The 16,787-nt window shown below is 40.8% G+C and overlaps 1 protein-coding gene across 3 annotated transcripts in view; it reads right to left on the bottom strand.

Moving 5' to 3' along the window:
* Nucleotides 1-3,022: 3,022 nt before the first annotated feature.
* Nucleotides 3,023-16,787, bottom strand: part of MLXIP (MLX interacting protein) — a 53,564-nt gene continuing 39,799 nt past the window's right edge. The window contains exons 11-15 of one of the 3 annotated variants that reach the window (XM_056330148.1): nt 15,307-15,405; nt 13,279-13,406; nt 12,139-12,262; nt 9,145-9,274; nt 3,023-8,446 (exon numbers count right to left, since the gene is read on the bottom strand). In XM_056330148.1, the coding sequence (XP_056186123.1) occupies nt 8,325-8,446; nt 9,145-9,274; nt 12,139-12,262; nt 13,279-13,406; nt 15,307-15,405 (603 nt within the window). In that variant the 3' untranslated portion in view covers nt 3,023-8,324. Of the gene's footprint in view, nt 8,447-9,144; nt 9,275-12,138; nt 12,263-13,278; nt 13,407-15,306; nt 15,406-16,787 lie in introns of those variants that run through there. The other 2 variants (XM_056330142.1, XR_008820547.1) reach the window with 2 other exon arrangements.

The raw sequence follows: 16,787 nt of genomic DNA, 5'->3' as shown, positions 1-16,787 counted from the left end.
TTTGCCATGAGCATTGGAGATGCAGCAAGGCAGATGGGCTGGCTGATGCCAGAACATCAGACATCAAAGAGCCGAGGTCAGGAAGCGATGGCCAGCACCTCCCCGAGGAGTCAGAATGAGAATCTAAGTGCAGGGCTAGGTAAACAAGACACAGACAGCAACTGTAGATAGTCCGACGCACAGTGACACTGCTGTATCACCAAAGCACTTCTGACATCTGCATTATGCGTATTTCTGGAAGCTCACGTAGCAAACAGCCACTGGTGGTGTCAGACAGAGTTTCTTTAGGTTCTGTTGGCAGCCTATGGATGTGCAGCTGCTCAGGCACTGTCCTTCCACCTATCCTGGCACAGCTGGTTCCCTGCCAACCTCAGGCACATATAGAAGCTTCTTTGAAAAGCTCTTCCCCCTTCTCTGAGAAGATGGGGTAGCTTCAGAAAAGGGAGGAGGGGCATTAAACATGTTAGTCGCCTGTTGGATGACTGAGCTTGGACTGCACAGTAAAGAGAAGATGGGAGCGCCAACGCTAGCCCTAATGCAGAGGTCACTACGTGGCTTCCTTTGCAAGAGACTCCCAGGACCACTGCTGCTCGTGCCCAAGGCAGAGTGCTCAAAAGCTCACACTGAATCCAGGGATTCTAAGAAGATGACTTGAGCGTTCACAGACAGGCTCAACAACTCAGTCCTGAGGAGAAGGCTGCCAGCCTCAGGCAGAACAGCATGAGAACATCTGCGGATCTGTAGCCTTTCAGGATCATCAGGGCTCGGAGAAATCCTCCTCAGCCCTGGAGGGAAGCTGGGGGAGACACCCGCGCCACATGGTGCATCGCTGCTGGGATTACGAGGTGGTCACCGGCAAAGCTTTCTTGCCAAGCAGTTCCCCATTTATCCCTATTGAAAATGAAGCTGTTGGCTTTCAAGGCCTACGAGGAATGTTGAGGTGGAAAAGTCGGGGATGGGCTTTGCAGGAAGTTTCAAAAGGGCAGACACCAGCAGGACTTAGGGACATGACAAGTCTAGTCTTTCGTGGGTTTGTTTTCATTTTGTGATGGAAAGGTATTGGGGTTTGCGATCCACACACCTTGTTCTGAGTCAGGAACACATTAAACGTCTCTCTGGATGACAACGGGGACTCTTCTGTGTTTGCACACAAGGAACTTCCCCAACACCCAGCTATCCATTGTCTGCCCACCTCCTGGTGACGAGCACACTCAGGAGGAGAAAGTCCTCAGGGATTAGAATAGGCAGAGATAAGCTTGTTAAAAAAAGGTTAAAAAAATGAAACATTAAACATCTAATGAACATTGCTTTCCATTCTTTTACAGATGAAAGAGAGCCCTGAGCTGTTTACCCACTGACTGCCAATTCCCTTACAGCAGTGATTTCATTTGGTGTAATTTCCATAGAGCATAGGGTTAGCAAAATCAGCCACAAAAATAAGCCATTTCTATAAATGTCTTTTGGCACATCAGCTAGTTACACCAGCCTCACTGAAATCACCCCAAAAATCAACATACATCAGTAGTGTTTCTAGAGCACTAGAAACAGCTCTGCCGCCGCAGCTTCCTCCCAGACAGGTTTGATAGCATCACTGCAGTGACACTGGCCACCTCCAGTGCTTGGTTGAGAGTAAAGTCAGGCTGGTTTATTGCTGTTTAAACAGCACTGTTACTCGCTGCCTCCCCACCAGAATGCTTTAGGTGACATTAAGCTAGAGATATTTAAAAAAAAAAAATGCACACAGTTAGAAAATTTCTGTACCTTCTCCTGGAACCGCAGGCCTGACTCATCAAAAGTTCTCATAAGCTGTATTATGTCAAAGCCATCAGTCACTAGGAGGAGATTAACCAGCATTTATTCTTGTGCAATGAGTCAAAATAAAATCCCTCTTTTCACTCATCTATTACCTTTCGCTTCACCTAGAGTCTCAGTCACCCAATGCTGCTTCCACTATGCAAGAAAATCCAATATACCAGTGAGGCAATAACTGAAGCACAGAACTGAAGTGTCCTGCCAAGGAAAACCAAAAATTATTCATTGCAGGCAAAGATGAAATGTCATTTCATTTTTTTTTAAATGCACTTTGGCAGCTCAGTACTGAACACTGACATCAGTTCCATGGGAATACCGTGTTATCCAACCTCAGTGCTGCTCTGTCCCCTATCCAGGCAGCATGTCAGCCAAGAACCCCACATCCAAGCTGGCAAGAAAATAGGACCATCAGGGCTCAAGGCACTGGCGCAGCCCCTACAGGCTCCAGAGTTTTTTGTTTCTTGGAGAAATACCAGGGCTACCTTTGAATTACTAGCCTGTTAGAAGTAAATGCAGAAATAGAGATGTTTGCCTGTTTAGTTTTGTTGAAGGAGCTTGCTCTCACTGTTATGCTTAGTATCATTAACAACAAGGTTCTGATCACCTTAGGAACACATCAGAACTTCAATCCATTTGGAAAACTGTTATGCAAAATGTGAAAGAGCAAGCTCACTGGTTATTGAGGGTGAAGAAAAATGTACACTCTGCAGACACCTGGACCTGTGGAGATGATACCTCAGCCCACCTGTTCATCCCCAGTCTCAAAGCTGCTTCGGTGAAGGAGAGCAGAGCTGACTACAGAAGGTAATTTTCAATTTTTGCTAATCTGGATCATGTTTCCTCTGGAGAGACAGGGAACAACGCAGCAGAGAGCAAACACAGCCTGGTGGCCAGTGCATGAGAAAAAGAAATCACCTGTAAGCTCCAAGTAAGCTCAGAGTCAGATGATTCTTTCAGCCAAGGCCCAAGGATGCACTGAGCTTCTTAAGAGGAGCCCAAGCTTCAGAACGCAGCAGAGGACATGAGCCTTGCAATGGGAAAGCCAAACACACAAATCTCAGCGGGTAACTTCAGTACTGCTAAATGGGGAAATGATCCCTTGTCATCTTTCAGAGCTGCAAAAAGGATGGCAGGTGCTGGTGCCTGTTCAGGAACAATTCCACTTACCGTTTCCCCACATTCAGTTAGAAAATAAAGGCATTACAACCACTTTCTTCCAAAAAATAACCTTTATTGTTTTGGTTGTCAATATAAAAAAAATGCATTGCACAATTTAACAGACCTACTGAAAAGTGCTACATATCAACAGCACAACAGAAGTTGTGTCATGCAACAGAACAGGAAACCTATGCAAAGCAAGAGCACAACCTGAAGTCCTCATACCTCCAAGCTTTATTTATTTTCTTTTTGCCTTTTTTTTTTTTAACAAGAATGAACTCCATTCACTGAAAACACTTAAATACAAGGTTAGAAGAAGAAAGAGAGCAACTTATTCATTGTACTGTTAATTAAAAGCCTTGTTCCTAACATTGATATCTTTTGATTCAAAATCTTATTCATGTTGGAAAAGTCCAGATATAAAAGCAGTTCAGGCAATGGCTAGAAAGTCATTCATTCTATTATATACCCAAGATGTGTTTTGTCGTAACTGAATCAAGTTTTACGGATCAAGCTACAATTCAGTACTACCGCTTCTGCTCTAATGCAGTAAATAAGCATGAAATCCAACCATGGATGAAACGAAAGGAAACTTGAGGCCTTTACTGATGTTATGGGAACAATATTGGAGCCCTCTGAAAGAAAAAAAAACAAACCACCCAAACAAACGATCTCCTCCGAAACTCAAGCGTATAAATTGAGAAGGAGTAACAGGAAAACTCCTGTTATCTCACATAATCAAAACAAACCTCCTAAAAGTCATCAACAGTTGTCTATAGTCCTCCAAGGATTAGTGGACTGACTGAATCCCCAAAGCACCTAAACCAGGTATCATCAGCCTTCTGATTTCCGGTGTTTTCCCATGCAATAAAGGTGGGAAAGAACAAAAAAGGAAAGAAAGAAAAAGGTCGAAATAGCGAACAACCCATTCTATTTTCAGCAGTATCTTCTAGTTGGCAACATCAAGGCAAGAATTATCCACTCCAGGAACAGAGGAAGTGAAATAGCTTTCAAGTAATTTGTACACAGAAGCATTATCTTACTGAACATTTCTGCAGTGAGCTTCCCTCTCCTGTTCTCAAGGAGTTCTGGGCTTTAAAAGCAAACAAAACAAAGTATGACCTGCCCCATCACCTCTACCATACGTGTACACACACACTCTCAAGAGAATGTAAAAAAACTCTGAATATGCAAAGTAAAGGGATGCTATTTTTCAATGCAATGTGACAGCCCTTTGTCTTTTCAAGCCAGATTTAGAGATTTCAGCATTTGCATATTTAATGGGTTTCTGTCAAACTTGTGGTATGACAGTATGTACATGTGGGTGTATGTGCTTGTGCACTTGGGAGCAGAGGATGGTGAGGTCAGCAGGAAAGACGCAATTTTTCCCATACACACACACACACACACGGTTTCTCACAATTTCAGTTTCAGTGGGACACAATAATGCCACGCAGATAAAAACCTCTTAAAACCCAGGGAAGCCCCCCTTTCGTCAATTCACTGAATTTTCCACATAGCATTGTACCGGGGGAAGAATGTATGACTTCAGGTAAATCAAATGCACACACTAATGCCAAGATCTAAGGCACAGATGGAAACATTCTAGTAAGCCTCTCTTCAAGAAAGTCTTCCCAAAGGGTCTAGAAAAGCATGGAAGAACATGCCAATTAGGTCAAATGGTATTAATCAAGAATCCTTTGGTTTTGTGCAGCGATCAGACTGTCAAGATGAAGCATCCACTTGTCTCTGTTCCTACTACCCATGAATTCCTTCAGTTCTAGTTTGCTCCTAGACTTTCACCACTCACTCCCGCTAACAGGGAGCGCCGTTCAAGCCTAACAGGTACACCAGGTAACGCACAAGTCCTCCCAAATTTGTTTGGGCTGGGGGCCATCCGCAATATACTGATTAACAGAGTTCAAGATCGGAAGGAACCACCAGACAACCTCAGTTTGACTTTGTGCATATCACAAGCCATAAAAATTTTACCTACCCGCTCCTTTATCAAGTGAAATGTGTTGGATTTGACGGAATATAACTAGTGTTCAATTACATGGAGATTCTTTGAAAGTTTAGCACCAATACACTGAAGACAGATGTGCATCATCTGCAACTCTGTGTAGACTACAGGCACTGTGTGTTTTGTTTGCTGAAGTATACTTTGGTGACATTGAGGAAATTAGACTGCTTAAATTAGGGGAGAAAGTGTTACCAAACTTTTTTTTTTTTTTTTTTAAAAAAAGAAATACAGTATTTAGACTCCTCGAGAGGCAAGATAGACAAAGGAGTTCAAATATAAGCCAAAGTGGAACACTATGCAGACATCAATACAAACGTGGTCGATCTCTTTTCATACCAATCCTCAGCAGTTCTACTGTGCATATGTGGGACATAAACCAGCTTTTTCCTCCCATGTTTCCAAATGAAGTGAAATCACACCTCTCACAAGGCTGACTGATAAAACCAGCTCTGATTTGCAATAATAGGGTGACACCAATACACTGAATCACTGCTTCAAAAGCAGCCACATCATTTCTGGTAATTGCACTACCTGGAAAGCATCTTTTCACTTTTCCTTCCCTCCCTCCTACACTCTTGCTTAAGTAAGCAATCTCTGACTTATTTCTCTTTACTATGTTAAGATTTGCAGTCTTTTCATAGTGCTATGAGCTTGTTTCTCCACCACAAGTTATTAAAATAAGGACTTTCCCTCCAATTGTAACCAGCTCATGGTGCAATAAGCAGTTTTTCCATCCACATCCAGATAAAAACTGCAAATGAACAAAATTTTTAGCAGTTCAGTCACACTACCTCCTCCCTATTCCTTTAGGGTCCCTTTCAGCTTCCAAATCCATTCAGTGAGAACTGAGATGTCATTGATACTGGTAACGGTAAAAATCAAGCACAATCACTGCCTGACAAGCAAGAGACCACACTGCACGCATTACAGAATTTGTTAATCTGAAAAGTACAGCAAACACAGGAGTGATTCTGTTCTTGGACAAGTTGCCTACTGGTTTCTTTCTAGAAAACTGGATACATATTTTTAACATGCAAATATGCATGTAGGTATAGTATACTACGCATCTCAATGAGATAATCCAGTAAAAAACTTGAGGGACACTCCCCAGCTAATCACAGTGTTAAATGACTTTACTGGAATCAAGTTCACAATCAATGATAAAAAATGGGAGGATTTAAAGCGCTAATTTAAAAAAAGAATTTACACTTATTCAATGCTTTTTATCCAGATGCATCCCAAAGAACATTGCTTAACTGATTACAATATTACATACGAAAGACCTAGATATGGATCCCTCCAGGAAATCTACTTACTATTTAATTACTATGACAACCTTTATACACTATTTCAACAAACTATTCCTTAGCTGAAGCCTGGATTCTTGTTGGTTCTTTCACGGGGACACAGGTTTTCACATGTGCCACAAACCTGAAATGATATGACAGATCTACTGGGGGAAAAAAATAAAAGAAAAACGAGAGAACATCTCGTCATTTGTCTGCACAGCTACAGAAAGGCGTGTTGCTACTTAGATCATGCCATTTTGTCTTCCCCTTTGGCTCCTGTCTCCCCCAGCAGTCCCCTTCAGCCCCCAGCTCCTCAACTCACAGTACCCTCTGCTCAGGGAGAGGACCCCGGGGTTAACCTTTCCTGCTTTTCTTCTTGCTACAGTCCTACTCACACCTAAAGGAACTCTGCGATGAAAGCCATTAGCTGCAAAATCTCAGGACAAAGTTGAAAGAAAAAATATTCCCCATGCTTAGTCCTACTCCCCAGGCCTATTGTTTCTTTTAAACTTCAGCCCACCAAGAGAAGACTGAGGACAATGCTGAAAAAAGCTGTGTCCCCCAAAGGAGAACCTACAGACCCCATTTCAGCACGTTCAATGCCCAAATGTTTTAGCTGCTCCTCATTTTAGCTCTGTCATAGCTTGCTAATCGCCTCCAGGCAGCCAGCTCTCGGAACTGGAGGAAAACTACTCAGAGGAGGTACAAGGGAAATGTTACCCACAGTTTGCATAGCTCTTAGGAACCAGAATCAAGCAATGAGTGGAATCACAAGGGTCACAGGATCATTCCAGACTATGAACAGTCAGCTGGAATGAGTATCTCAGCACTGTCCCAGGACGAACAGGCTGTCACTGCTGTAACAAGGCCTAAGTTTATCTGCAGGAGAGCACAGTACTCGCCGAGACTGTCGCAGAAAAATGTTATGCAGTATTTCAGGTTTGAAACATTTTTATATGTTTTATAATTCACGTTGAACATACTGTTCCTATACAGACCAAACTTAGCGAAGTCCTTCAGGTTTTTCAGATAGAAGACAAAAAGAAAAATCAAAAAAGACGAAGCAGCAAAGAACTGACTACAAGTCCATGTGGTTTGATATAGTTTCTGAGAAAACAAAAAAGCCAATTTCTTAACATTACAAACTCAATTCTTGTCTCTGAAGCACTACAATATTTATCTATGGATGTGTTTTATATGTGCACATTTTATGAGGAAGGCAGCTGAACTCTGCAAAGTGCAAGAAAACAGTTCATAGATTAATTGGGTATGAAATACATGGTCTATCCTAATTGCAGAATTATGCAATCTAAAACTGCTTTCTTGCACTTACTGCACAGCCTGCTACTCATGTGCAATGGCTATATCAGGAAAAATAATAAAAATCAGCTACTTTATTTACTAGAAAATAAAGCATGTCTTGAAACCGATCATATGCAATGATACACTCATTAAAACAAAAATACACAAAACATAGCCTGAGATTTTATTTCTAGTATTTTTGCCACAAGTTGACATCATTGACAGATTTTTCTTCTCCTTTGGTTTTTAATATGATCCTGTTTTTAACAATTTTCACTTTTCAAGTAAAACAAATGGAACTGAATACCAGAAAACAAAATAAAAAGCACATTCTGTTTCACAAAATTGAAAGTATAATTCTCCTTTAAGAGAACATCCCTTGGCGTACAAGATTTACACTTCAGAGAACTTAGTAGTTGAAGCTGTTTCATAGAAATAGGTTTGTTGCATATAGATGCATGCTGCATTGATGGAGATCTATTGCTGCCTGCAGGACTCAAACCTGCTAAATTTACCTGAGCTTGGTGTTTTCTCACTTAACGGAGTACAGCACAGCACTAAAGAGAAATCAAAACGTTTTGACAACTTCCACATATTCTGAAGGCAAAGCCAGATGTCCTGAACAACATCTCGGGTGATGGAGAGAATTCTTTCTAAAGTGCACCAACTGACAGGAGACTTGCCAGGCTACCAGGCTGGCTGGTTCTCCACCCCTTGTATAAGCAACTCATTGTCTTTGGTTAGGTTTCGCCAGCTGTTTTGTTCATCTTGTTAACTGCCTCAACGGCTTGCTCTGGCAGGCACGATGGATCTGACAGAATTGAGGTGGTCGTACTTAGATGCCGGAGTGCGTTCAGTACCACTATAAAAAAAGAGTCAGAAAAGTATGAAGCAAAACCACGAGTCTGACTGCAAACAGATCCATGCAGCATAGTATGCAAGGCTGTTACACATGACAGAATTATGGAAATACTTCTGCAAAACATGCAGACCTCCACACACGGTGATGGCAATAAACAACAGACATGCAGGAACTGTGCTCAGGGAACGAGGAATGGAGATCTAGAACTTTAAAAAACTCAACGAAACAAGCCAAAACGCTTACTAATTCTACAAAAGAAAGCACCACTCAGCAGTTATCAATGTAAATACTTGCTGAATTGCAAGGGGAAAAGCTCGAGCAATCATGCCCAAACAGAAGGTCATTTCAAAGCTGAACACAAATCTCTGAAGTCTTCCTTCATAGCGAGAAAGAAATCACACTGCCAAACTTACAGCAATTCAAGTATTTGAAATTTTAATGCAGCTTGAGACTGTTTAAATTCTAGTATCTACATTCAACAATTTGGGTGTTTTTTGTGTTCACTGTTAAGCATGTAACCAAGCATCTTCACAGTCAAAAGAGGTTCTTATTTTTCCACTGAGATAATAAAAAGGAACTGGAAGTCATATTCAGCATCATGTGCTTTGTTTGTCATCCTGTGACTTTCAAGAAATGGTATATATATAATGTCTCACTTCCTATGATCTGGAATAAATGCTGGATAGAACTTCACTTGCCTGGCCTCAGAAGAGGAAGAGAACAGTGTTGATCCAACCAGGCCATTGCAGTTTGATCCAGATCCTTAAAGCTTGCTGTGGAAACCATCCCATTGAAGGACTCAAACAATGGCTTAATAATAATGCTGAACTGCAAACCATCAAATGTTAAGGGAGACAACAAAGGAGGAGTTCGAAGCATGGGAAAGGCTACTACAGCTCAGTCTGCAGAGGCAACAGCAGCCTTCTAAATGGACTTCAACTATAGAGGGACTGCAACATTTCAAAAACTATTTTTTGAAATCTGTAACACTAAGACAGAGGAAAAGTGAACCTCAGTTCCCAGTGATACTCATTATTTCTTACAAAATCCCTATACAACTCACCTGATCTCCTACAAACCAACTGCACTGTGGCCCTGTTGTAAGTGCATGTGTATCTGACATTTCTATGTACATGTAAGTCGTCCGATTTCTTCATTGCCACCTTTTTCATACAACCCTGATGCTTTCATAGCAAAAGGATACTGAAGCTTTGGTGTGACCATATCACTTAGCACAGCACACCACAGATGCATCTGAGGTAGAGTCCTTTGATGAGTCTGGCCTGGCAATAGTGAGTCCAGCACAGGCCAGCAGTAAAAGCATTCAGCCAATTTCTCAAGCAGATTTTTCAGCACTCAAGTTCTCTGCTACTGCAGCTAAACAAAGACCTCAAAGTACATAAGCATATTCTCAGAGACGATCAGTGGTGTGGCAAGGACTCCCGCACCAAGGACCAGACTTGCTGATCTGCATCTATGTGGACCAGACCAGTAGCAAGCTGAGGACTGTCAGGCTTTCCTTTCAGCTCTCTATTGTCACAGAGTGGAAGGATGGGCCTGGAGTTGGCAATAACCTTCCCGGCAGAGAAGGAGCAGACAGAATTCTTAGTCTGTAGTGTATGAAAACGTACAGAGCACCACCACAAGCCTCAGTTGGCCCCAGCTCCCAGGTCTTCAGATGAGCTTTCCTGGAATATCTGAACTCAAAACAGTTTGTTATAATGTTGCCACATTAATTCACGAAGTAGATTCCAGCTTACAAGTACATTTATTTCAGAAGCTGGTTGGATGATAAAGCTCATCTGAAGGCTCAGAATCTGAGGTTTTACCATGTCACTCCTGATGAGATTTCCTGACTACAGTCAGCAGCATGTGAGAATATGGCCCAGACCAATCTCAGCATTGTCATACACCCCCATCTTTCTCACTGTGGCTGACAACCAAGACAGGTCTAACAGTTGCCTGGAATTCTTGAAGGGATTTACATGCCCTTATAGACTCGCAGAGTAACTGGAAGAACAACATAGTATTGATAGTCTATTGATACTATCTATATTTTAATAGTCAAGAGTATTCTATTCTTGGGTTATCTCTAGTAGCCCAAGACCAGATTACTCATTTCCCTCCTATATGCAACAGAAACTATACTTTCAAATTTGTAATGAAAACTGCCCTTCCCCCTCTTACAGTCATTTCATGAGGAGGAGATTTTTTTTTATTATTAGCACTCACCCCTGGACCTTGTCAGCTTTTATTGCAAGACATTCTGAAATATGTCAGCATGTGTTAAGGATTCAATCCAGCTGTTATAACAACTGTTCCATCACAGTTACATCCTGATTTGTGAAGGCAAGTTTGGGAACGTTACTTTGCCTGTCAACCTCCTCTTCCACCAGCTACAAAAGCCTTTGTCCTTCCCCCAACACTACAAAATTCAGTTACCCAAAATTGCATCTTCATCCCTAATAACATCTGCCACTTTCTAGAAGTGTCTCACTTCCAAATTCTGAAGCTATTCAACATCTTGGAGCAGCACAAAATAATCACGCTATCCAATCAACAAGCCTGTCTGGAGTTGTCTTTAAATAACAATTTTCATTTTTATCTTAAAAGACTTCTGCTTTTGTAATTCACTTGAAATTGTTCCAGAGTTAATAGTGCTGTAGAATCCACAGGTTCCACAGTTACACCAGCTCTAAGTTATCAGAGACTCTGTGAGACCTTGCTAAGAACTGTTTCCTAAAAGGATGCTAAAAGGGGGAGTGTCTTTGTAGGGCCAACATAAACCAGGAAACAACAAATAAAGCATTTTCACTTATCAAAGTATTAAAAATGCTGTACTTCATGCGTCCACAAGCAGGCACATATATACTCATACAATCCAGGTAGTTAGAGGGAAATAGCCAGCACAGAACACAGACATACAAAATATAAAGTGCAAATAAATACATATTTTAATAAATAAATAAATATGCATATGAACATATGAAGTTTAATGGGAAAAGGGAAGTTTAACACTACTTCTCATTGCTGACTACTAATATCCCTGAACTGACTCAAGCTAATAATGTTTGATCCAAACTAGTTAAGTCTATACAGCTCAGAACAAACACAGCTAATTTGGTTTCATTCTGTTTGCGTCTTTCAACCCCCTGCATGATGATTCACTTACAAACATAGCTGCTAGCATCAGAGAAGCAAAGAGAAACTAAGTTGTTTTGCTGTTGTAACAAAAGACAAACAGAAAACTAAAAAAGAAAGAAGAAAATACAAGAGGGGAAAAAAAGAGAAACTTGCAAATCTTTAAAACTGCAACAGCTTCAGCAATTGTTTGTAATAATTTTTTTCTGCCAAAATGTTATTCTCTGTTCCATTTTCCCAAGATTATAAGAGCTACCGTTACAGAAGCAGATCATTAAACATTTCTTGCAGCACAATAACCCACCAAGAAAACCTTGCCTTTGCATTGCATTTTACTTTCAAGTTACCTTCCATGCTTTAAGGTGAACAAGCTCTGCCCCATGACCACCTATAGGGCAAGGATTCATATCTACATACAGATGGGAATGAAAACTGAAAACATATGTTATCTGAATAACCCGGCTTAAAGTCACAGCATCGGAATCCAGAACTCTTGGGTCTAAATATGTTAGTACCAAATCTCAATTCAGCAAGTTGATACAAAAGGATACAATCCAAAACTTCCAGTTCTGCAGGGTCCTGCTTCTCACATACTCATCAAACATCCTCCTCATGTGGTCAAATCTTTGTGGTGTTATGGGAATGCCGGTAGCAGGGAGCTGCTGTTGACAAGAACTGAGAAGAAGATGTTCTAAGGTCAGAAGCCCCGCCAGAAAAGACACACTTCTTTTCCAGACTAAGTTATAGCGAAAGAAAAGTGTGTAACCCTGACTGAGTTGGCTTCCCAGCACATGACCCCCCCACCTCCCCCCCCCCCAAATGTAACATAGCCAGGAATACATACTGTTTTCCCATCAATTTTGCAGCACAGCAATGCCTCCAGTTGCTACACACTTCTTATTACAAGCAACAAAACTGAAAACAAAGTATAACATAGAACAAAGTAGGCTTTGACATCCAATTAGGCCCACCAGGAGCCAAGGAAAAATTTACAGTTACTCCTGAGCAATGTTACAAAGGAAAAAGGCACAGAGAGTCTTAAGAAACAGATCAATCTAAAATAAAACCAAAGAAATGTCATCAACCCTTTAAAGAAAAATAAAAATATTTTGATTTGCTGATAAGTCTAACATAAAGCCTCAGCCTAATACTTCTGTAGATGAAAGAAAAACCACTGGGGTTCTCAGCATGCTTTGCCATAGTGCCTAACTACTGTAAACCCCCAAAGGAAACTGAGGCACCAGGAAGGTGAAGTGACATATCAGAGCTATGTTCAGCTAGCAGCAAGCTCCTTCATTCCAAGTCCTGTGTCATATGCACTCAGCTATATTTTCCTACAAAAATCGACTGCATTTGGAAAGAAAACTGCAGCAAAGCCATCAAGAAGAGTAAGTGTTTGATCACCCAGTGAGCATAGCTTTAAAAAAAAGTCATCACTGGCTGCTTCTCAGAATTATTCTAACTGACCTGATGTTGTGCATTCATGCTCAGAGCTTGCTGAATCCACATGGTTGACTACCAACCCCATCCCACAGCAACCATGCTTTTTGTTTGGCAGTTGGTAGCAACTCTACTACCGTTCAATACCCATCTGTCGTTTGGCATGACACCTGAGACAAATATTCCCTGTTGTTAGCCAAAGCAACATTCAAGCTGCTTTGCTTCATTACAGAAAACTCCCCAAATCTCACATGATGGTAGCGTTTAGCTCCTCGATTTCTTCCCGAAGGCGCCTGGATTCCTCTTGAATCTGTGTTCTTTCCTGCTGTAGTTTAGAGATATATTCTACTGTTTTCTGGAGCGTGATTGCATGGCTGATCTAGACCAAACACAAACATAGAGCTCACTTTCTGGAACAAAGCTAAACTGATGAGTTTGCCCCTAACTTGCTGTAACACCCAGAAAAGCATTTCAGCACCTTTGCTTAAGTTTCCTTTGCTGTGTGCCAAAGCAGATAAAGCACACAGATAGGCAGAGTGAAACATTTAAGATAATACTAAACTTCATTTCTCTGACTTCTGTTAGCACACTGCTACAGAGAAATGTGGTTGCAGCGGTTGTTTTCTTTCAAATTACATTTTTGCTAATTTGTTGAAAGAAGCATTCTAGTAATTTAAGATTTTTTTATTTCATTACCTACACTCTTAAAAATATTTGCAATTCTTACTTAAGTACTGAAGGATGTGCTACATCTGCCGATAGATTTATAATGCTGTTAGAAGCATTGTTTGAAGCTGGCAATATAGATTGTTCAGTTTGGAAAACCTGAAGTTATTAAACAGAAGGTAACACAGCCTAGCTATCACCAAAGAAGATAGAAACAATGTCTCAGATCTTTTTTTAACTACTCTTTAGTTTTGAGGAACAAATTAAAAAACCCTGTATATGAGAAATAAGTTAATCCAACATTTTACTAAAGCTGAGTTTTCAAAACTGATTACCCTTCACATAGGCTATCCAAGTCAGTAAGTGAAATTCTGACAACTGATGGCCTAAATGTATAAAATGATATAAATCATGTAAACAAATCAACATGCTCCATAGTAAGCTTTCATATTTTCCATGTTTCAAATTTAAAGGATTTAAAGGACATTCAGAATTTTGTTGTGCAGACAAGTCTGTTTCAATTAATTTGATTTCAATTTAGTGAATTAAGTTAACCAGTGTAGCCAGAATACGTTCTTAATTTGGATAAAGTCATTTGACAATGAGAGGTCAGTTGAGATTTCTTTTCTCTCTAAATCTATGCACAAAAGACGGGGGGCGGTGTGTGTGTGTGTGCAGGGAAAGCCCTGAGAACATTTGCAAGGCTGTGGGCACACAGCCAAATTCTTAAAGGCAGCAGGGTGATGCTAAATGTAAAGGTTCCTACAGGGATTTTCAAAATCATCTGAACTGGCCAGGCTCTTGACTCCTCCTGGGAGGTAAAGTTCTCATCAGTGGAGAAAGTTTTAGAAATTTCACTGGTCTTTTTTGTTCCTCCCTTGGCTCACTGACGTGTTTCAACAGTACCTGCAGGCACACAAGGTTGCTCTGCCATGCTCTCAGCTGACCAAACGCAGCACAGCTGTGGTTAGCAAGGCACGAAGCCTAAGCTAACAAGTTGTGCTCACAGGTGGGTATATTAGCTCGGGTCAAACATCAAGGTATATTAAGCTAGGCCCAGCACTGTACCAGCAGCATCCCTCCGGCTTCCAGCTGGCTCATGGTTCAGGCAGAATAAGCTTACAAATACTGGCTGGACCACAGCTTTTTTAAGTCCAGCTATGGGGACCAGAAGCCATCCAGAATGGGTATAAAAAGCCAGTATGGCATAAGAAAGATGACATAACAGTAAATGCAAAGTCATCTTATGCTGCAAGTGTAACAAAAATGTTCATTACTGGGGTCCCTAGAGCAAGGATTACAAAGATCTGTTTTGCTTTTTTCCCGGTTGGCTTTAAAGCTGCAGCATCCCATCAGACAAGACTTGTGCAATGTTTGAAGCTGCATCAGAACAACAGTGTCCAAAAGTTGAAGCACTTTCACGCACTCTCTTGACTGTAAGCCATGGATTTATCACCATTCCCTTTCCAAGTCCCTCAGTTCATATATCTTCACTGACTGACTGACTGGCGTTCTCAGTCAACAGTGAAGAGATTAAATCTATTAACAAATCTTTTTAGAACGGCTTTTTCTTATATTCCTTATTAAACTGTTACTGCTAGCAAATTACTTACCAATTTGGAGTTGGCTGAAACCAAGCTGTTCAGAGTGCTGAAACCAATCTTGATATTATACCTTCGTTTTTGTTCTGAAATATGCTTCATTCTTCGATTCTGCATAAATAAAATTAGCTCAGTCTATGCTGTTCTCCTTTACCATTCTACTGCTATGACTATTTCAGCTACTCAAATTCACAGTGTAATTTTTGAATTGTGGCATTCATAGTCTTCCCAGTCAAAGCCACATGACTATAAAACTGCAAAGAATGATTTAAGTTATTAAAAAGAAGCATCCAGTGTATTAAATTCAATTCCAAACCTTGCAGGTTTTCTTTGTAAAGTAAAAATTCCTATTTAAGACAGTTATAAAATTTCCTTCTCTGAAATCAAATTCCAGTTTTTGAAGCATGTAATTATTTAGGATCTTACTGAAGCCTTTAAGTATAAAACCATCTGTATCATTTATTCTTAATGTATAGATAACATCTACTGATGTAACAGGCAGTCTGGCAAAAACAAAAAAAGAATCTACAACTCTAGCCAACCCTGAGGATAAAGGCTTTGTCATGAATTACATTTTCATTTGCAGCATTAAAAACTTATTAGTTGTTTTCGCCAAAATTCTTGGGGAAAAAAATAAAGAGTTTGCACTTTGAGAAAGCATTCTTGGCAGACCTAGGCTTTCCAGTGGTAGCTCACCATTACCGCATTTTATAATGGAGGAAAACAACATAGTAAAGCAGTGAAGTGGCTGCCCAAAACCACAGAAAATGCAGGTTGAAGAGCAGGACTGAGATCCCCTGTGCCCTCTATGCTTTGCCAAACTGAAAAAACCAACATTACCCAGTAACACAGAACTGTTTAGTCTAACTAACGATGCAGAGGAACAAAAGAACGTACATCCAGAGACTGGCAAACATCACTGTTTCTCTTGTCTTACAGAAGAGTTACTGACGGTACACATCCAAAGCAATTCCAGTCAAAGCAGGTGAATTTAAACGGCTATTATGCCCATCTCATCGCACTGTCCTTACTTTTAAGAACACTCCTCCATCTAGTGGCCACTTTCCCACCCATGGCCAGTCCTAATAATCTGTTCTTTTGTTAACTTGCTTCTAGCAGCAAGAACAGGCTGCAACTACTGATTGCAAGCATTTATGCCAAGCAAATAACTGCAAACTTTTATGAGTAACTTGTGGCATGCTCAGGAAGCGGCAGCGCTGATTCTCCTCTACAACAGAACTAGAACTGAGTGCAATCACAGGCTACAGGTGTTTAAACTTACCTTTCTGCCCTGGGAGTAGTGATCAAGCTGACATCACCTCATAGGGTATATACAGAGAAGCCAAAAAGGGGTTGGCACTTGCAAAATGGTGAAGTAACACTCCCTTTCACAACAGAATGAACGAGAGGGTTACAGCTGATTGTCCTGCAGTGGCTGCTTTTTTGTGGAGAGGTTTCTCACACGATCACAGAAAGTGTTCTGACAAGGTCAG

Source organism: Falco biarmicus, chromosome 1 (assembly GCF_023638135.1).
Source record: "Falco biarmicus isolate bFalBia1 chromosome 1, bFalBia1.pri, whole genome shotgun sequence".
Lineage (NCBI taxonomy): Eukaryota > Metazoa > Chordata > Aves > Falconiformes > Falconidae > Falco > Falco biarmicus.
This window is presented reverse-complemented; position numbering and strand designations above follow the sequence as displayed.